We start from the raw sequence: 22,733 nt of genomic DNA, 5'->3' as shown, positions 1-22,733 counted from the left end.
TATATAAATAAATAAATAGTTGACCGCATAAGTTTAAATTATCGAGAAGATGGTCAGGGTTGCAGTCAAAAGAAACAAAAATATTTAACAATTATTTATTTTCCGTCATTTCGCCCAAATTTGTTGAGCTTTATCAGGGCAGTTTCAGTTGAGGTCAATTTGAATCCTATTTGACCTAATGAAGCTCTTCAAAGTGGGGCGAAATGACGGAAAATAAATAATTGTTAATTTTTTTTTTGTATCTTTTCACCGCAACCCTGACCATAATTCATAAATAGTTTTAATTTTTTCCAAGACATGAGGAAACTTTAAGCCTTAGATCTAAACTTTAGAATTATTAAAACGTAAAATTTCAATTTTCTTTTTATCTTGGTCGTGAAAAAGAAGTTTCATTCCATTTAACGTGTCTGTTTATGCCATAATTAATAATGTAATTAAATGAGATAGAATAAGGTGGAAAATAAGCAGTTTAAACTGTCCTGGCTGTGACATTTATCACTGAGAAAAAGCCGCAGCTACAAGAGAAAAAAAAGAGAGAGCATTAAAGGGAATGTAAATAAAGAGAAGAAAGAGAAAAGGAAAAGATACGAGAGAAAGGAAAAGGGGCCTAATGTTTATGAATACAGAACAGCTCCGCTAATGGCTTAATTGTTTTATTATACCGCATTAAATTAGCGGCCATCTTCGGAGAGTTATCTGTTTATTTATCCTCCCTAATTATCCTCAATTCCTTATTCTATACCCTTCTTTATCCCCTATCCTAATTATTTCTGTGAGCAGTATTAAGGTGTTATTGCGTGCAAGTCTTCGTTTTTTACATTTCACGGGATCGAAGAAAGGGAAATAAATATATAAATATTTAAAAAAAAAAAATTAATATTTCAAATATTCTGTTCAATCACCGCAGTCCGAAGTTCATCAAAATCAGTTGATCAAAGTCTTGTCCTTGATTTAATGGACTGGACTGTATTTAATGGATTTAACAATGCATCAAACATGGTGAAATTCTCTATTCTTCTATGCCTTATAACATAATGGGTTATTTTTAGTTTGACCAAAAAAGTTACACTATTAGTTCGGGCTGGTAAAATTTTGATTGTTAGTTACATATATAGGTATGTGAAATTAAAAATGGAGTGAGAACTGCCACACGCCATGAACTCGTGTCAAGACTAGCACGTACGTACGTATGTTAATTAACGGGTACGTTTTAGGTAACCGCGCTATAGCGGGGGAAGTAGAATTTGAATATAGATCATTGGAACAAAAATATCCCAAACCAAGTAATAATAGAGGTTTTATTAGAAAAGGAGGAAATTATGGATCTATAATTAATAAAAAAAAAACTAGAAAAAGTATTTAGTTATGTACGGTTGATATACTTTTCTGATCCATGTTATTAATTCTTAAACTTTTTACTTATTTTGAGTTTCTTTTTCTTATTTTTCATTTCCCTCATAATTTTTAGTGTAATAGAAGCAACATGCTGTATTTTTTTAACCTGTTTATTAGTGTTCATGCTTTTAAACTTATTTATTCATTTAATTATTTCTTTAAACTAACTTTTTGTTTTTTTAGTCAATTGATTTTTTTTAAACTGATCTACTATTGTGTCCTTGATATATATTTTTTAAAAATTAGATATATTTCTATCTAATGATAAATTTTTTAACGGATCAAGGTTGTGGATCAATCGAGAGAGGAGGTATGAAATACTGAAATAGAGAGAATAAAATTGCCAAATAAACGGAATAAGATTGTCAAATGGAATAAAATTTATTAAATAGGGAAAAAATAGTTATCATATAATGTATGTAGTTTATAAACGATTACTGATTGTAAAAGAATAGGGTAGACAAAAAAAATTATTCTTATATCATGTAGTATGCTTTGTAGCAATCCAATGTATTTGGGCTGCTTTGCTAAATAAATTATTTCTCTCTTTATTTATGATTTTTTTTTTTATTTTACAATTTGGTAATTTTTTTTTTACTTTTCATAAATTTTTTTCGAATCGATATAATGTAATGCCGAATATAAGAATGTTTATTTAAACTGAATCTGAAATAAAATTATACCTATTTAACAGAGATACTAAGGACATATGCTATACAGCTCACGTTTTAGAACCTTTATTAATTAGTTAAGTTGTTCTAAGCAGTTGGAACAAAGGAATTAGAAAGATCGTTATGCTAGATTTCCTGAGTGGAATAAGAAATGTCATAGTTGACTGGTTACATCAAACTTCTTGCCCATTTTGTTGATCGTGTATATTAAATAAAGAGATGATTGGTGGGTGAGGTCAGTGGAGAAGACAAACAAGTAAAATTTATTTTATCATTGCCAACGTTTCGGTTACAATTGCAGGCTTTCTTAAGGGCGATTATTGCAAAGGACCATGCAAGGGTGCTATTATGTTAATTAATTATATTTTCATTAATAATTAAAACCGCATCTCCCAACCATTTTCTCCACATGTTTACATTATCTTTCATTAGTTAATACATTAGATTAAACAACTGGGCCTAGGTTCAAGCCCGGCTGTGGCAGATAATGATCCTTCATTAGACAAATGACCAGGCGATTCAGCGTGGTTCTGATCAGGACAACTTCTTGTACAACCGTCTTCCTTAATTAGTACTGAACCCTGCGCCTTTAATATTAGAAAACTACAGGATTATTTGTTCTCCTTTCTAGTTCTGACTTTGCTAATCACATATCAAATAATTCAAGACTAAATTTAGTACAAAGTAATATTTATTTATTTTTAGTATAATAAATTGTAAACAATAACTTCTCCAGCTCCAATCACAGCCACGTCAGCCCACGAGTACACTAGCCACCTCACTACTGCCCTGTCACCCTGGAAGTCGCTTGCTCAAGCATCTCCACCATGATCCTGTGCCCCTCCTTGCGCGCCACTTCCAGAGGGCTCTGTCCCAGGCTGTCCCTTAGGGTAGGGTCTGCCCCATGGGACAAGAGGACCGCAGCTACTTCGGACCTCCCTTCTGCGACAGCGAGATGAAGTGACGTCCTCCTCAGCCAGCCCACGGTGTCCACTGAAGCCCCCGTCGACAGCAGCTCCTTCACCGCCTCAATCCTCCCCCTGCCTGCTGCTTCATGGAGTGCTGTATCCCCTATCGTATCGGGCTTGTCCACTTCAGCCCCGTGCTCGGCCAGGATGCTGATGGAGTCCTTACGTCCGTGAGCTGCTGCTGCGTGCAAGGGAGTTGTGCCGTCATGTGTCGTATAATTTACTTTTGCTCCTGAAACATCACACTACTTTAAATTGTATGTTATTCATCATTTTAGACTGGTAATAATTAAACAAATAATTTGTCTTATGGACATCCTCTGTAAATATACCTTGTACAGTCTTTGCCTAAAATTTATTCTACTATTTTTTTCAAATATTATATATAGTAATATAGTAAACCTTGGAGCGTTCATATAAAGATTCATTTATTTTACATGATAAAGATACAGATACTAAGAAATAATGCATACAACACTTGCCTTCTAGAGTGTACTCAGACTACTCTATTAGACCTATCTTCTAAACTATGCAATCAGAGTTAGAAACAGAACAACCTTATCTCAAATTAAAGGAGCATATGCTGTGTCACAAAATAGGGAAGATTGAATCTCCCAGGAAGGGACTGTTTGAGCGGTGTGGGTACCCACTATTCTACATTGGAGGTTTCCAGGAATTTGGAATAGACGAAGCCAAGAGTTGTGTAACAGCTTCCCATGATGTATGTTTTAGGGTGGAAACAATAGTGTTGCAAGGACGATTCCATTCAAGTGGATTACCTGGATTTGTTTGACCAAAATTTTAAATTTGATTGGACTGTGAATAATCTCGTTCTGGCAGTTACTATTATTTTCTAAATGGAAATTTGAAAACTTTTCCTACATTTAATGAATGTGAATGAATAGCTATGATTTTAGCCTTTTCAGTACATACCTTTTCCTTACATGGAGAGAACCTTGTATAAATAATCTTTATAACATATTATATATCATAACAGTTTAATATGTCAAGATATCTCAGTCCTCAAATGTCAGGATGTCTAACAATGACTTGAGTACTAATGTCTCTGACCATCAAAATCTTTCACATGAAAATGTTCTTAATTATTCTGATTTATAATTAAACTTTTGTCAAGTAATCATGAGGATATTTTAGTCCCAGAGATTTTACGTCCAATCATCATTATCTCAAAGATAGATATAAAAACTTCATTAAAACAAATTACTTCGTACAGTCAGGATTATTACCTTCAGTAGTGCTAATATTGACAGGTAATGATTCGGGAATAGCTGTAAAGACAGAGAAGTGGCGAGAATGAACATCTGTTTCCAACACGCGATGGAAGGTCAAGGCTGAGGGAATTCCTACTAAATGTATTCATAGCCCCAACTAGATAACTAGTCGGCTTAGTTATCTATTCCAGTTATCGGCAAACATTGCAATAAACACGTTTCTAGAATTTTCCATTTAAAACGAAGGATAATTGTAAGGTAACCATGCAATAATGATTTTTTAAAACTTAAAAATTGTCTCTATAACACTAATGAATAGCAACATTTTCAATGTAAAAATTAATGCTGACTTGTTTTACAATCAAATGATAGTTTACAGCAATTGTTTCCAACTTTTATACAATTACGACTCTTAAAGAAAAAAAATCCGAGCCTCTCTACACTATATCTTCGCCGACTCTACACTATATCTCTACACTATATCCGAGCCTCTCTGCACTATATACCGCTACAACTTATGAAGGGCTAAGGGTTACTTCCTACGTTCTTACTTTCTAAGGAAAAACTGTTACTAGACTAACGGTTGTGCAAGGAGGTGATTTAGTCAGAATCACGCTCGACAGCCAGATTTTTACCCAATTAAAGGTACCCACTATATGAGGCTGGATGGACCTTAGGATAACCCACAGGGTTGACTAACGACTACAGTGTAACAGAAATTAATTATCTGCCCATCCGGATTCCTGGGTTCGAATCCTGGGTCCTTGGAGTCAGTCATTATGTCTTACCACAGTGCCACTGCGCTCACAGTGATTTATAAATTACAATAGAAGTAATTATATAGACCCGACTACTCCGCAAATGTTATTTTTTCTTAAAACAAACTCTTTATTAAATAATTCCTATAATTTTATAGCACCAAAAATAGTCAACAAATTAATGACCTAATCAATAATTTCGACAAATAAATAAAAAATTGATATAAAATAAAATTTCTAAGGCTAATTACAATAATCAAACAATTAAATTTGTGAATTCAATCGAAATTCTCTCAACTACGTCAGTGTAAGGAAATACTGAATGAATAATTTTTGTTTTACAGGCCAGAGTATTAATACGTCAAATATAATGGACTAAAAAAATATCTACATCCACGATTTTTAAATTTGTTGGAGAAACATTTTAATAAGATTTTGAAAACCTTTCCTTCAACGTCTTTTAAACGACTGTTTAGTTATGTTTCCAGCGCTTGTGAAGCTAAAACCATCCGGCCATTGTTTTAATAATATACAAGAACTACTTTCCTCAATTAAGTCGTGAGCAAACACGCATTAGCTTGAATTTGCAATTTAGTTTCGTATAAGTGAGATCAAACTGCTTGATTAAAAATATTTGATGACTTTATCTTATCATAAATTTTAATTTTCTGGTTGCTCATAAGAGTAAAAATCTAAACCAGTAACATTTCTAATCAGAATCGTATTGCATTGCATTAACATACTGGTATAAATTGGATTTATTTTATTTTTTTTACTAATGAAAGTTAATAAGATTTATGTGAAGAAATTAATTATTTTACCCTCGACTCTAATCAGAGGTTTTCAGGTACTTACGTCACTGGTATAATTCGTATATTGTATATACGCCCTTCATTTGACAGAGTTCTTCAATAGCTTATCAATCCCTAATCGTACTGATTTCATTTAGTTACATATTATAATTGAACTTTGTTATTACAAATTTTCTATAGTTTAAGTAAGTCAGTTGTGCAAATTACATTTCATATGCATACCACTAAAAATAATAGGGATAAGACGTGGAGTAGTCTTTGAAAAAAAAGTTAAATCGAACACAATTGAAAATTATATGTATATAAACGTGTAACTTATGTTTTAATAGATTATTTTATGTTTTCTTATTTTGGATTTAGACAAAGAATTTATTTTATTTTGTTCAATTATATATTTTTTATTGTAGATAATGTATAAATTAAGTTGTTTTTATTTTTATATTTAAATTTTAAATATTTATAGTTTCTGGTTAGATGTGTTCCCTCTTAATCGTACATTTACGTGTGTTATTCTGAAGGGGCCCAGCCATAGAATTACATTTGTTTTTTATGCTACATTATTAGCTTTGATATCACATTAGGCCAAAAAATCAACAATTAAATGTTTGTGTTATTTAAATATGAATAAAAAATCAATTTGTCTCAACCATTGTTATGTAGGATTACTCTTTAGCTAATTTACTCTGGCATCGAAAATTCTTTCGAGAAATCTCCTAAATAAACCGTTAATGTTCATTTTTTGTTTCATAAGAAATTATGAAATAATTTTTTTTAACTATCGAGGTGTCATAGCCTGCGATAGTCATAGGTATACAATAAAAAGCTACTTTTTTTGTAAACAGCAGGTCTTACCTTTTTCAATAAGGAGTTGCAGTACTCCCAGTTTTCCTTTACCAGCGGCATCGAATATAGGAGTCATACCCCATTGATCAATAGACTCCAGATCCGCACCCGACGTCAGTAACATATCTGCGACTGCTTCGCGTCCCTCGAAGGCAGCCCGATGCAGAGGAGTTGACCCTTTGCTGTTCTTCCTGTTGACGCTGTCACCCTTGTCCAGGAACATCTGGACCAAATCGACGTGCCCTCCACTGACTGCCTTGAACAGCGGGGTCTCTCCAGATCCGTTGACTGCTATCGGCTCTGCTCCTAGTGACAGTAGATACTCCGCCACCGTCCTGTTCCCCGAGAAGGCTGCTTTGTGAAGTGGCGTTTCCCCGTTAGAGTCCTGGATCTGAAAGGACGCTCCTGCCTTCACCAATTCCTCTACCACCTCCAGGGTGCCTGAAAGAGCTGCCCAGTGGAGTCCCGTCCAACCCTTCTTGTCTTTTACCTCGTTCGCTTTGAATCCTTTGCTCAAGAGAGACTTTACTGTTTTCACATCGTTATCAACGATAGCAGTTATCAGGATGTCAAACAGGGGAACCTTTTCCTTTTCTCCAGGCATCTGAAACATAGATAGCACAGATCAATGGGACACTGTTCTGATTATCCCTCAGCAAACACTGCATATATCTGAATGTTGTTTGTTGCTTCTGTTCATCGGAACTGACGTACTATGGCAACTTCTCAACTAATGGACGTCAAGAACTTAACATAGATAAAAATAGCGATGCTAGGTAGCACAATTGCAAATGTGTTGTGTAACGCAGGTTAACAACACCGATTGCATTATATTTTGATTTTAGCCTATTTTTTATTACGATAACCTTATGATACCTTTTTAAGTCGGTTTGTTTAATTAAATTTGGATATCATGATGTTTTGTACGGGTGTTTCTCGTATTTTTTCAAGTGTTCTTGTAGAAAATAATTAAAACTACATAAAATATTCAATTAATGATATTTCAATTTTTTTATACAGGAAGGTTTAAAAAAAATAGTTTGATTTCATATTACTTTTTTATTAAAAATGAAAGTACAGCATTTTTATAAAAATAAAATAACTTTTTTTTTGAACCGATGAGATGGTTTTGTAATGAAAACGAATAAAAAAGCTGTATGCGTTCTAAAATAATTATCTCTAGCTGAAATGTAGCACGTTCCAAATAGGCCTACCGATCTTTCAGTATTGTTCCTGATTCTTAAAATAAATGGAGACTTGTGTTTATACATTGAACTTATGACATGGTTATGAAGTTATGGCTTAGTATTAAAATCTTTTTTGATATTCCGATAGAAATTTCCCCAAACCAGAAAAATCTATTCTTGCCCCATTTTTTTCATCAGCATTAAATTAGGGTTATAAATGTTTGTTACATACACATCAACATTACAAAAGTACATCTAAAAGTTTATTTCATTAATTTAATAAATTTAGAAATTTATTAGAAAAGAACAATTACAAAAAAAAATTTTAATTCGGTTTCTTTTCTTATTACCCATAAATTAATAAAAAGATAGAGATAATTAAAAAGTCAATGTGTTTCTATGGAGAACTGCACAAAATATTTTTGGTTTTTGTTTTGCTTGTAGTAAAAGGGGGTGACACAGCAGCGTGCTTACGCGCCTGTCCGCCAACCCTTAGATTGCGAGTTCGAGACTCCAGCTCTATCTGGGATTTTTTCAAGCTAATAGCTACTATGCAATACTCACTCACAATTCCCCCCCCCCTCGAGCATTTGTGAGGCCCGTCAGCCAATGGGTGGCACTCACAAAAATAGGTGTGAGAGTGATGGACCCACCCTATGAAAATCAAGTCAAGAAACGCGTGATTATTCATACGTACATATAAGTAAATCGCGCGTGGCCTTGGACCTCCACGGTCTTTCGTGCCATTAAACAAACTTAAACAGTAGTCAAATTAATTATCTTACGAGTGAAAAGTTATAATGTTCCAGGAGATTTATATACCGAGTTATTAAAAAAAATATATATTTTTGATAATCAAACCTTTTTGCACATCTAAGTCCAAAAAGGTTTTAGAACATTAAAATTTTAATAATGGAGAACCCCATTTAAATTTTAACCATCATAGTCATAGTTTTCTCAACGATAATGGCCACGTCTTTTTTATACGGATACTGCACCGTTCCTATGAATCGTAGCGTGATTAAACAGAATTCAGGTAAATATAAAATGTTTTTAGAAATAGAGAAAAATGTTCTTACTTTTTATACATATTGTCTTTTATAGTTATTACTTTTTTACGTTTACAAATACTTATTATATTTATATAAATGATTGAAAAAAAATGATTGGATTGGTAGTGGTAATATGCCTAAAGATATATAAGAAAATGAAGAATAATAAAAAATAAAGAAATCACATATTACTGCTTAGTATTTTAGATTAATTTAAATTATAATTACATTATTAAATACCTTTCTACTTATTATAAGTAAAAAAAAATGATATTTTGGAAAAGGATTTATTTTACTTTTATTTAATTACATATTTTAATAGGTAATATGTTTGTGTGTGAATGTGTTCCCATTGGTATATTGTAATATTTTTAATAACCAACTTTTAAATTTCTCTATTCTATAAAAATATTTGTTAGTAATCACCATGTCATTATTTATTTTTCGTATAAGGTGGAATAATAAAATAGGTCCTAAGAAATTGAGTTTAGGTGATGAGGAACGCATTTTGTGAAAATAAGAACAAATGAAAAAGGTGGTCTGCATCAAATCATCCCGACTTTAACCAGAATTACAGTGTACATACCCACCCATCATAATAATACATACCCATGTTTGTATAGGTTATATTCATGCAGTTATTGCATTACTATTGGGTTGTGAAAAATATTCAGAAGAATTGATTGCAGATAAAAAAGGTGAAATTCTATGAATTCCAAGGATCACGTTGGACAAGACAACGCATATTTGGATATGCCATTCGTACTGAAACATACGAAATTCTTAGTTAAAGTCAGTTTATGTGTAACATTGAAGCAAACAATATTTACTTCTGAATAATTATATTTGGCTCTGTCAAGTTACAGGAGCAAAGACGGAATACAAATTCAGGGCAATTTAGAGGAAAAAGTAATTTTTGAAGAGGCACTAAATTGAAGGATACTAAAATGCTATAATAAATACTTGAGATTTATTTTTTGCATGCTTCCACTATTTTGAAAAAAAAATACAATATGAACTGCAGTATACATGTGAATTACAGTTATATAATTTGAGCATAGATATAATCAAATGAACAGTTGTATAAGATGTAAAATACAAATTGGGGGTTGGTCCGTCGTTAGGTGGACAGGGGGAATCCCCATAAATATAAAAAAAAATCAAGATTTAATTGAGGAAAAGGAAACTAATACTCTATAAGTTAATTTTAAGTAGCAGTGCTCAATTAGGAAATATAAAAGTTCATATTTTCTTTGATTCAATACGATTCTTTTTGCAGAATATATTTTTAAGGTGTGAGGCTTTTATTTAAGAAAAAAATAATCTTTTGGCTCATGGTGGGAATTATTTGCTTGTGGTGTCATGAATGCAATCTCATTATTTCCGATCTGGTAGGGCGGGGAACAATCTGTAGCAAGATAACCCGCATTTTCCGGCTCCCTTAGCATATTTTATGTCCCTCCCTCCTATTGTTTAAATGGGGCCTCTGTCGGCAAAAGGCTTTATTTCTAATTATAATACTATTTTCAGGATTTGTTTCCTAAATTTTATGTATTCAATTATGAAATTCACATCAATGTACGATCTGCAATAATCAGTCTACCATTTTAATTTATTTAATTTATGTATACTTTATTCTGTCGAATGATTAAAAAAATAATATATACTTCTGTAAGGACGGATAAAATGTAAAGGTATTTCAACCTAATCCTATTGTAAAAATAATTTGATTTTTTTTTCTTACCTCCGTTATTAAACAGATAAATAACAGATGATATATATAATATAATATATACGTATTTAGTGCCCTTCCTTTGCCACATGGCATTATAAGGGGTTGGGCTGGTTCCACTAAAGGCCACTATTGGCTCAGGAACCACCGGCCATTAAGAAAGATTATTTCAATATTAATGGAGTAATTAGTTTTGTACTATTTAAAAAAAAAACATCTAGTCAAGTTGTGGAATCCATTATATTCTCAAATCAGATGAAATTACCTTAGTGTGTTATACTGGGTGTTTTTTGCTAAGTTAAAAAAAAAAAAGTTGTTTATAAACTGACTTAATTAGTTAATTAAACTGACGCAATAATTAGCAGTTTTGAATTACTATTGAAACATTGTAAATAATTAATAAAAATACCAGTTAACTACAGTTTTTTGTTTTATGCCATTTAGTTGGAATAAATACTTTAATCTATGTACTAGTTGTGTTATATTTCTTTATTTTGGTTACATGCCCAGCCTGATGGATCATAAAAATGAATTTAAAATAAAAAATCAAATTAGTGTAATTTTTTTAACTTAAGCTAGTAAGAACATTGTTAAATTTAGTAAATAATTTTTTTCTGAAATCATAAGTATGAACAGAACGGGGCAGAAACCATATACAGACCATTTATCTCTAAAAACCCGATTTAACATTTTGGAACAAAAAAAACTTTAAATTGTAGTAAAGAACTATAAATAAGTGTTAATTTATTTGTTTTGATAGTCAAATAGATGTTTTGGTTAAATTGTTAAATCCGTTGATACATCTTTGCTACACCATTTACGATCATTCCAATTTCAAAATTATTTTTTCCAGTATAAGTCAGAAGTCTAGTACAAAACGCTATGGTCCTCACCATTACGAAATTAGAATTGGATAACGTTTAGTTTCCACTATCGTTTAAAAACTCACAGTATCACACTAGCCAGTTTTAATAATTAAAAGCTAATATATCAAAGTCCTAACTAATACGATTACTAATGCAACAAAAATAATTAATGAGATAAATTACAATTTTAGATTTGAAAATTTTTTAAATTGATGTTTTATCACTTTCCGTTAACGTTATTATCTTTTTATTATTCATTTTTTTGTAAAACGCGCTAATCGATTTTATTTGTAAAAGTTTTACTATATTTTTTATTAATGTCTTGCCAAATAAGTTATAATATATTTAAATAGTTTATAGAATATATCTTCTGAAAATAATGATTGGTTACCAAATGTTTTTAATACCCTACTGAACATGAAACACCAATGCAAGAAATTTATTTAAGGTGAATTTAAATTTGTTAAAGTTTAAAGGAAAACTTATTTCACCTATTTTAATTAATAAACATAACGTTCTAGGTTACGCCTATATGACATCAGAAACAGTAATTTTTGTTGCACATTCCCGTACAGACCCATAGACAAACTTGTCAAGTATCGAAATGTTGAACATTTTGTATATTTGAGTCATTTTCATGTATGTAAATATGTATAGTATATATTGTATTTGTTTATTAATTAAAAATAATGAAATACGTTTGCCTTTAAATTTTAAAAGACTAATTGTTAATAAATAAAAATATTTTAAACTCTGAGAGACGCAGCTCGCTGAAGATGCCTCGTGACACATCGCTTTAACATGTCAATAATCTTCCTATTTATAATTTTTTTCTCAATTAACCGTATGTAATAGTTATCATTTTAATGATTTTCTGGTTAATATTCTTATTGTAATGAGACTTATCGGTTTGATTAAATACAATATTATTTCGTTGTATATTTTTTTTTAATGATTAGAATGCTACCAATGGGTTGTTGATTAAATAAATATAAAAAAGGTTGAATGAATGTTAACTTTATGTCTTTAAACAATACAAAATTTCTCGTATTTCAGTGTGTGGAAAAATAACGTGTTTTTTTCTTTTTTGGTTTTTGAATTCGTTGATGAAAATAATAAATGTTTAGAAAAAAAATCTTAAAAAGGATGGTATTTTAATGTAAGGAATGATAAGAGATAGTGTTAGAACCTACCTTCATGAGATGTCACCTCCTTGATACTAAAGCCAAGAACTACTACTATTAATACACTGATCACTGGCACAATCTATTGAACCTAGATTGTAAACAGACACCTCGCGAATGTCACAATCTCATTGATATTAATGTCTTCTCGGTTCATCAACCTCTTGTCAATATTCGATGTCATATATAAGTTATTCGTAATACTATTTACTAAGTCGAAAGTAAATAAATTGATAAATCATTAATTTAACATAAATATCAAACTTGATACAATCACTGAATTTAATCGCGCTAAAAAAAAATGTTTGATTACCTAATTTTTAAATAACTAAATAATGAGCGCGACTCTAATCTAGATCGTGCAGACGGATCGAAGAATTCACCAGAACTAGCTCTGGTTTTGACCCAAGCCGTATGGTACAAAAATAGATTTTGCCTAACGCGATATAGGGCATAAACAGTGCAAAATCCATTTTATAGCCTACATTTATAATTTTAATATTTATTAAAACAAAATCATCACTTAGATCCTTATTATTTTCCTAATAATGTTATAAATATTGACTGAATGTACTTAATTAGCACCTGCACATAACATATATAAAATTAAGAAATCATGATAAGAAATAATTCGGTAATGATTATATATTATAATTATTTTTATTGTTATTCTATATTATTATTTTATTTTATACATTGTATATTTAAACCTGTTTTCGATGCTAAATGTTAGTAAAATGAATGACAAGCATAAGTATTTTTTAGTGGATATTTTTCCAGCAGATTCACGTCTTCTGTTACGACCAATTAGGGAACATTTTTTATATTCCCTCTGTAGTCAGTTCCGTGTAAATTGTGAATTTTCCTCATTAAAGTAAATTTATTTTTCCTAGATATATTTTGACAAAATTTATAAAAATAATTTTAATTTATTGAAAATTAATAGTTATTTTAATGAGAGCTCAATTTTTTGTAATTCGAATTAGCGCACTAAGGTGCAATTACCCAAATAAATTTTTATTTAGACATTGATAAGGATGGGATATTATAGGAAGAGATATCAGAAAAGGTTAACAACTAATAATTTTACTTCTTGAATACAATTATGAAATGTTAAATTCATTGACAGGATATTTGATATCATTGACAGCTACTGTAATTTTAAAATGGAAACCAACAAATCTCTTAGACAAGAGACGTACGGAATCTCTTTAAATTTGGAATAAATAATTGGAAATTTATAAATTAATTTAAAGTTGTCTTATTATATTTTTTACTATTTGTTTCATCTTTAAGGTTACTCTTTGATTTATGTTCTAATGTAAAGTTGACCAGTCTATGATCAAGTAAAGAAATATTTAAAAAAAAATGGCAGTCCAAATAAGTAATAGGGAAGATATGTTGTAACATATTATAAAATATATTTAATGTTTTATAAAAAGAGGTGTTTTCAACACGTGTTAAAACACACAATGTGTTTTTATTGAAACAAAAATGTGTCAATTTTGTTTTTGCAGTATGCACAAACGAATCTTTTTTTTTCAACACTGAATTTGGTTAAAAATCTGATAAATCTGCTTGAAGTCGTTACAAAGTATTTTCCTTGGCGTTGATGGTCTCCAGGTACCTGACCACCTCCTCGTTACCCTTGGTCTCCGCCACATCGAGTGCAGTCTTCCCCCTCCTGTCCAGCTTGGAGATGTCAGCCCCTCCCTTGATTAGCAATTTAACGAGGTCGATCTTCCCATTTTTCGCTGCTTCGTGAAGTGGAGTGTCCCCCAGGGCGTCGCCGAGATTTACGTTAGCGCCCTTTCCGATGAGTTGCTTCACCACAGTAACCTGGCTCTCTTGCACAGCGACGAACAAAGGAGTCCTCCTCAGCAATCCCTGGCTGTTTACGTCTGCACCATTCTCAATAAGCACCTTGGCAACTTCTTCCTTCCCCTTGCGAGCCGCTTCGTGTAGCGGAGTGTCCTTGTTGACGTCACGGCTATTGGGATCAGCTCCCTTGGAGATGAGAAAGGACACCATAGGACCGTTGCTGTATTCTGCAGCGTGGTGGAGTGGCGTAATTCTAGACTCGCCAACAGGTTTCAAACTGGCTCCGTGCGCGACGAGTAGTTTGGCGGCATCCAGCTGCTTCCTGGCGATGGCTTCAAAGAGAGGGGTGTAGCTCCACTTGTCGTGAGGGTCTACTTCGATTCCAGACTTCAAGAGGTACTCCATGACTTGTGTGTGCCCGTTGTAAGCCGCCTTATGAAGTGGGGTGGCTAGGTTCCTGTTCATCTTGTCCAGGGTGTCGTTCTTGGTGGCGAGATACTTGACCACTGCAAGATGGCCCCTGGATGCCGCTGGGAAGAGAGCAGTCTCTCCGGCCTTGTTCTCTGCAGCGAGGTTGGCTCCGGCCGAATGGAGGTACTCCACGAGGGCTGCCTCTCCGTTAAAGGCCGCCTTATGGATAGGAGCGTCCCCGTACTTGTCCTGTGCATCCAGATCCGCTCCAGCCTCGACCAGGGTCTTAGCCATTGGTAACATCCCTGATGATGCAGCCCAGTGGAGGGGAGTCCAATCTACCGACGTGGGCTCCTTACTCCGACTGTTCACATTGACTCCACTCTTCAACAACGTCTTCACTCCTTCTCTGTTGTCACTAAGTACTGCTGATATCAGGTCCTCTGTGAAATCCTTAGCTTTTGCTTCGGTCGCCTAAAACACAACATTATTATATCTTAAAATATAGTACCTTAATTAGTTGGGAATCAATAATATTTTATTATATATTTTATACTTAGATAAAAATCTTTATACTTTTTTAAAACATATTATATTATTTATTTGTTTACGGCCATATTAAAAATAAAAAACAACACAGTTTTTTTTTAAACCCAAAACAATTACACAGGCCTGTAACATCGGTAACAGATTTGTAATTTTGACTGATGTTTCTGGTGCAAGGAAACCGAAAATTTACTCCGTTATCTTCCACCACGTATAAATATTTCGTAAATTCGTGATGTGTAATTTCAGCTTTGTAGCACTAAATCAGGAAAATATTTCATATTAACTGGAATACTCAACTTATCAACTTCAAGTTTTAATATTATTGAAAGGATGGGAGAATATACTAAATTACACAAACCCGACTTTTCTACATCTATTTTAATGTGAGATATAAGGTAACATATTTATGATTGTTTGAATATATTTGAGTATTTTTTAATTGCTTTTAAATCGAATAAACAGTTACTTTATTGGTATTATTAGAGAGGAACAAAGGTTTTTGGTTAAAGCATAAACCTGTAATAACGGTTTCAAGTTGATCTAGGGTGGTCTGCAAAAGAACTCACTCTCTCTGAGAAATTATAAACATGTCAATGTTTATTTTTGAAAATCTGTGATATTAAACGAGCAGACATGGCGTTTAAATTCATTTAAAAACGTTTAAGTCATTTAATCGTTACTAGTAAAGGACGTACAGTATGATAATTAACGGTCATAACAATAATGTACTTTCTTCAGCTACGACTTTTAACTTCCAGGTTTTTCCCCAACCCATTGAAAGGTCCAGTACCCACTTTATAGGCATTGGGTAAACCCCTAAAGGTTTCTCCTTTATTGTGTACTAAAAGCACCTCAGAGAAGTACCACATTTTGATGTATTTTTTGTGGAGACAATCTAATTCTAAAATCCATCAGGTTGTAAGTAATAAGAATACAATTACTACTGTTACTATTTGGTAATATCATAATCATATGGTTTAAAACTAGTAGTACTGTGAACAGTTGTCCTTGGTGAAAATTACTACGTAATAGCAATAATAAAAAAATTATTGACTATAAAGATAATCAAATGTATATAATCAAATAATATTGGATAAATAATTTAGTAACTAAAAAATGTACACGTAGATCTAAAAACACGTTTAATCTACCCAATATCATGAAATCTACATTGTTATATAGATTATTTTATATTTCCAATGTAATTCCGTCTATTTATTATATAATTTTATCTTCTCAGTAAATAAAAATGAAATAAATAAACTTAGATGTATATAAACAAATAAAAAAAAGAAGAAAACAGTGTTTAAATATATAATTTCATTCCCATCTTTTTTCAAAAATATTTATATTAATAAATATATTTGAAATTTTTCAATTTTGTGGAGACAAAACTTATCATCATGGAACTATCTCCTGACCCGTCCTTGATCTGGCTGTGTAGTAGATATTTTTGTACGCTGTTCTATATCCGATTCGCTTTATTGGTGTCACATTAAATCTTTCCAGAAATATTTATAACTCTAATAAATCCTTAGTAGTATAATGCCTCCCCTGTACCAATAAATAGTAAATAATTTAAATGGGAACTCGAATATTTCAGCTTAAAGTGTTTTGAATAATAATACTGTGATGAACTCTGTTAACGAAGTTTTGTAAGAGTGTTTTATCAGTCCTTTTACATTCTTTGACATGTCATACGTGTAATATTGTTTGTGAAAGTAATCAAGCGCGAAGGGCCTTGAATGATTGAATTTTGCAGTTTATGTTTTGTACAGTATAACTTTATTTCATTATGAATCGTCAAAATTAATTCTCAAATTATAAAATATGTATGCAGAAATAATCTCTGAAAGTTCTTGTTCCTTAAGGAGTGAAAACATCTTTAAATTTTAATTTAATTTATAAATTTAAAATTATTACATTTAATATTTACTTACAATGAAACTAAATCCTGCCAAAGACAGAACTGTAAATAGTTCTAAGTACTTCATTGTTTTTTTGGTTTATTACTAATTGTTAAACGGGACCTGAAATCAAAAAGATAATCTCATTAATTATTTATCATAATTAATTACTATAATAATATTAATTAGAATAGTAAATACATACACACACACTGAAACAATACATGCATTGAATTGAAATATATGTGTAGTAATTTTAGAATTACTATCAATATGAGTTTTTCCCCGGACAGTGGAGGGTTCAGAACCATGTCAGCTAAAATTATTACCCATTCCTAACTTTGTGGAAATATATTTTTTAAAAAAAGTATATATGTATATATAAGATGGATTTCAACCACTATTGTGCTTCTGGTACAACGGAATGATGTTATGTATTATTTTTAAAATAATAGATTGAAAAATCTGTTGGTTTTTTACCGTTAATTACTTTTTTTTACCGTTAATTAAAAGTTCTTTACGATTTCATTAATTATTCTCAATAAATTGAGAATTGAAGGTGAGATTGACGAAGATAATTTATTAAAATGGGCTTACAATTTTTATGAAGTATTAATAGGATATTCAAAGAACTGGTAATGCAGTTTAAGAAAATTTGGCAAACGCCGAGACAATTGAATTTGTAATTTAGATTGTTAAATTGAATATCTTGTTTATTATTATTTGTATTAGTTGGAGTAAAATAAAAGAGCGTTCATCGCAATAGTTTGTTTACAGCATTTAAATAAAAAAATATGCTTTTTGGTAATGAACAATCAATATTTCATTGAACCTTCATTATCACACCTCCTTCACTCCTCTCCTATCTCCTCCCTTTCCAACTTCCAAACTTTCTGGAATTGGCTTCTACAATTTATAGAAACCCTAAGTAATATAAAATAGAATAAAAAGTAGTTCAATAGTTGTAATTTTTTAATTACGTTTTTAGAAAATTTAAAGATAAACGAACAATAATTTTCAAACTTCGTATGCGATAACGAGGCTGGATGGAGCTAAACACTATAGTACAGGAGCCGGGAAGAAAAAAAGGCAGTTATCTCACCCCAATATTTGATTAGTTTATGAAAACTATGTATAATTACTAGTCAAAATTAATGAGACTGCCAAGTATAGGAAGGGGAAATAAAAAATGACGGCTGTTTCAAAACATTAATTTTTGATTTTGAGCTCTGTATCTTAAAAATTACCAACAACACTAGAAAATCTAAGAGAACATTATTTAAAGAAGAGTAAATTTGCTGAAATATTATCCCTAAAAGAGCTTTTTTACGTCCAATAGTTCTCGATATAGCTTTTTAAAAACCAAAATTTCTTAAAAATCTTCTGAAAGATTAGTAGTTAGCTAATTTATCTTGAGAAACTATATCTCAGGAACTATGAGACGTAAAGATGTCTATCTGTCTATATGTCTAAATTAAAGCTAGTTTAATGGACTATAAATAAGTTTATAACCTTTATCATCGTAGGAATAGTAGTTTTCATGATAAATGCTATAATAAATTGATTTATAGTTGTTCGGACAAAAAGTTTGATTTCTGATAAACTTCATTTCAGAAACCATTGGACGTACAGATGTTTGCCAGCGCTCAAATAAAAGCTAGTTCAATTTACTACAAAATAGTTAATTATGTTTATCTTTGTAGAAGTAGTAGTTTTTATGATATTTGACAAAATAAACTCACAAAATATTAATTTCTAGTTATTCGTATAAAATGTTGGATTTTTGAAAAATATATCTCTAGATCCATAAAACGCACATATGGCTGTCAACTCTCAAAATAAAGGAAATTTAACTTACTATAAAGTTGTTAATGACACATATCTTCGTAGGGGTAGTAGTTTTTATGATATTTACAAATGAATATAAATTTGGCAAATCAAAATTTGTCCGAACAACTATAAATCAATTTATTTTAGCAAATTTCACGCAAACTATTACTCTTACGAAGATAAACATCTTAAACTACTTTATAGCTCATTAAACTAGCTTTACTTTTAGTGCTAATAGACATTTGTAGGCCAAATAGTTTTTGAGATATAGATTTTTCAAAATAAATTCTCTAACTACTGATCTTTCAGTACGTCCCATATAACATTTTTATGAAATGTTGTATTTTAAAAAGCTATATCTCGAAAACTATTAAACGTAAATAACTCTATTAGGGGTCAAATTTTAGGAAATTTGATCTTTAAATTACGTTCTCTTAGGTTTTCTTGTGTTGTTCTTACTTTTTGAAATAAAGAGATCCGAATGAAAAATTAATTTTTTTTATTGCTTTGAAACAGCCGCCATTTTTTATTTCCACTATCTATACTTGTCAGACTCGTGAATTTTGACAAGTAATTATACATAGTTTTCATTAAAGTAATCTAAAATTGGGGTGAGATAACTGCCTTATTTCTCCTCTCGGGCGCTTGTACTACTAGTTCGACAACAAACACACGGAAATTAGCCGAAGTTCTCAATAACTGTTTCGCCCTCAATGAGACTGCATTGCTTTCAAAGCAGCACTCATTTGATTTGTTGCCAAGTTGTAGCCAGGCTATGAAGGCCAGTTTTCTAATTGATGATGTGAATAATCCCATCCAATCTGGGAAAACAATTATATAATTGTTCTTCTATTAGGCGAATTGCCAATTATTTCTACTGAATTCAAATTCCTAGAACGGTCTGGAGACTGTTATGTGAACTCAACGACGGAGCAATCAATTTTTTCTTTATTGGATTTTATGTCTGGATTTATCTGTATGAATAATTTTTTACTCTGCAAACATCCAAAGGAATATTTTTGCTGTTGTTTTAGATTGTGCTGTTAGAAATGAGATTCTTAAACAGGTTATGAAAATTTATTAAATTAAGTTTAGAAAATACAAATTTAATTGTTTCCTTATTATTGGATACAATGAATTTTGAACGAATATTATTCAAGTTTAAATAATAGGAATATTTATATATTGTTTTCCTTTCTCAGGAAGATTTAGCTGTTTAATTACTTCTTTACATACGAATAAGATTTAAGGCCATTTTACTATTATCCAGTTAAATCTTCATTTAATAATAAACATTATGCACGATCAATTTTTAAAAAAATTAAATTGAATGTTAAATGAATAAGTTAAAATTAATTACAAATTATTAATACGAAAAATTAAATTATTAAATGCATATAGATTAAATAGTCAATTTATTTAAAGAAGTTAGAAATTAATTTTAGCTTATTCATTGGGATTAAAAAAAAATGTCGATTCTGCATTATTTTTATTTTCAGAAGAACATTGATTTGGATAATGGACGAAGGCTCAAAACGTTCGAATATTAAAATAAATTTTTAACGAAGTTATATAAGTGCCAATTCTTCAAGAAAAAGAAATATATGTATGAAATATATTACGTGGACGTAAGAAGTTAATAAACAAAAAGAAAACTGATCAATCATGTCTTAACCTCTTGTTTTTTTTTCAGTACCCTTCGCTTGAAATTGATATGAATGATAAATAAATATGTCTGTTGCTATGACTCCTTTTACCTATAGGTATTTTAAGGGTTGTGGTGGGATTCACTGTATGTGAAGTACTTAGTACTGTACTGTACTTAGTACCCTTAAAAGTAATTTTTTTTGGGAGGGGGCTACAAATCCATTTTTAAAAAATATAAGAATTACATTTTTATATATAAATAGTAATGTGGGCCAAAGTAAATATGAAAAATTAAACTAATATATTTTTTCAATATCTCGACTCTCTCTTAATTGCTGAAGAATGACCTAAATGTTCCCTGTGAAGAACTAAACTGCATACAATTGTAAAGTTGTTTCTTCCATTTGAAGGAATAAAAAAACATAATAAAATAAGTTCTTGAGATTTTACATATGCACTAAAGAAATAAATAGCGATAAAACAACAGAATTTCATTTAAAATAAGAAACATATATGTACGACAAAAAATTATCAAAAGCGAAATTATGGTCCTTGAAATTTGTAAGATTCTTATTTTTCTTAGATCAGATGGATGGAGGCTAGATAAGATCTTGTTTTTCTTGCGCGTCTTTTATCCTTATCCACTGAATTTGTGAAAAAATATATCAGAAATTGTTGCGCTACAAGATTATTATTCTTCAGTGCCACTGAAGGTACGTTTAGTAGTAATTGATTTTCTCATTAAAACTTATTTTAATTTTTTTTTATATTATTTTTTATGACCTTTATCCTTCCTGCTCTGATATACGTGGGAGGGTTGTTAAGGTACCATCGTATTTTGGGAACCAAGTTTTATTTCGTGAGACCACCACAAAAATCAAAGTCGAACCTATCCTTGATTCGAACCGGCTCTGTATCAGTTCTGAGGTTACAAAACTGCTACGTACGGTCCTAATTTATTTCAATCAACAGAAAATTTCTCAAATTGGTATCTGCTTCCTCTTGGCATATCTAAGTTCCTACAGGTACAAAGATTTTGATGACCCCCTACTCTTCTAAAATATGAACAAATTGCTAGGAAAGAAAATGTTTTTACAATTTCTTTAGTCTATAACAGTTGCCCCACGAGTTTTGATCCTGGCTGTCAAATCCATCAATGAAAAGGCAGATTCGCAGGCCAGTCAAGCTATAAAGACAGGCTAAGCTATAAAACATCATCAACATTCAAAGATATTATTTCTTGGATCAAAGAAATTGGATGGCAAGTGTGCCAAGACGAATAGTTCATAATGAGGGATAATAAGCTAAGAATAGTTAAGCAGCCAGTGAAACGTGCAGCAAGAAACTTGAATCTACCACGAAGAAAAGGATAGGCCATACTCGATTCACCCATGGTCATCTTATGAAAAAATATCGGAAACGATCTTATCTTAAATCACTCTGTAATTTTTATTTTGTGAATTTGTCAATTATAATCTACTAAATTTGTAATTCCAGTGTAAATGACCCTAATGGTCGAAACACTTAAAATTAAATAAATAAATGATCCTGGCCAAATACTGAACTTGGATAATTCATACCTGTCTGATACACCCAATGAGTAAATGACCTATTGAAATTGAATACTATCAGTTTTATATTTTTTTAAAGGTAATCTAATCCCTCAATTGCTAGTAGTATTAGTATTTTTAAGGGAGAATTAAATTAATAATTTGGGCTTCATAGATATTGTGATGAGAAAGTTTTTCATTAAACGTTTACTGTGATTTGTAGCGTGATGATTAATAATTTCATTTTATTTTTTGCTCATTTTAAACATAATATAAGATGTTAACTCGAAATGATAGTGTATAAAATTAGCCCATTCA

The 22,733-nt window shown here is 31.1% G+C and overlaps 2 protein-coding genes across 3 annotated transcripts; both read right to left on the bottom strand.

The window, feature by feature from the left end:
• Positions 1 to 2,739: 2,739 nt before the first annotated feature.
• On the bottom strand, positions 2,740 to 13,301 carry LOC106681948 (serine/threonine-protein phosphatase 6 regulatory ankyrin repeat subunit A). Of its 2 annotated transcripts, XM_014422554.2 has the most exons (3): positions 12,710 to 13,301; positions 6,689 to 7,283; positions 2,740 to 3,266 (listed from the first exon to the last, which is right to left on the bottom strand). In XM_014422554.2, the coding sequence occupies exons 1-3, from the start codon at positions 12,713 to 12,715 to the stop codon at positions 2,848 to 2,850; spliced, it is 1,020 nt and encodes a 339-aa protein (XP_014278040.1). In that variant the 5' UTR covers positions 12,716 to 13,301; the 3' UTR covers positions 2,740 to 2,847. The 2 variants fall into 2 exon arrangements, with proteins under 2 accessions (XP_014278040.1, XP_014278039.1); XM_014422553.2 differs by lacking the exon at positions 12,710 to 13,301 and having other exon boundaries at positions 6,689 to 7,373.
• A 469-nt stretch (positions 13,302 to 13,770) lies between these two features.
• Positions 13,771 to 17,511, bottom strand: LOC106681947 (ankyrin repeat and protein kinase domain-containing protein 1; the record flags this gene model as incomplete). Its single annotated transcript, XM_014422551.2, is given in 2 exon segments — positions 13,771 to 15,406; positions 17,422 to 17,511. Coding segments are annotated over 2 exon segments (1,173 nt in total). The 3' UTR covers positions 13,771 to 14,287.
• Between the last annotated feature and the right edge of the window lie 5,222 nt (positions 17,512 to 22,733).

This window comes from Halyomorpha halys, unplaced genomic scaffold (assembly GCF_000696795.3).
Source record: "Halyomorpha halys isolate HHAL.00 unplaced genomic scaffold, Hhal_1.1 Scaffold376.1, whole genome shotgun sequence".
NCBI classification, from domain to species: domain Eukaryota; kingdom Metazoa; phylum Arthropoda; class Insecta; order Hemiptera; family Pentatomidae; genus Halyomorpha; species Halyomorpha halys.
The sequence above is the reverse complement of the archived record's forward strand: the minus strand, read 5'-3'. Positions and strand labels throughout refer to the sequence as shown.

Bases quoted from the DNA above. Each gene is read 5' to 3' on its own strand.
- LOC106681948 (XM_014422553.2), bottom strand. From the start codon at position 7,292: ATGTTTCAGATGCCTGGAGAAAAGGAAAAGGTTCCCCTGTTTGACATC. The intron at 3,267-6,688 runs GTAAGACCTGCT...GTGATGTTTCAG, and splicing joins GCAACTCCTTATTGAAAAAG to GAGCAAAAGTAAATTATACG.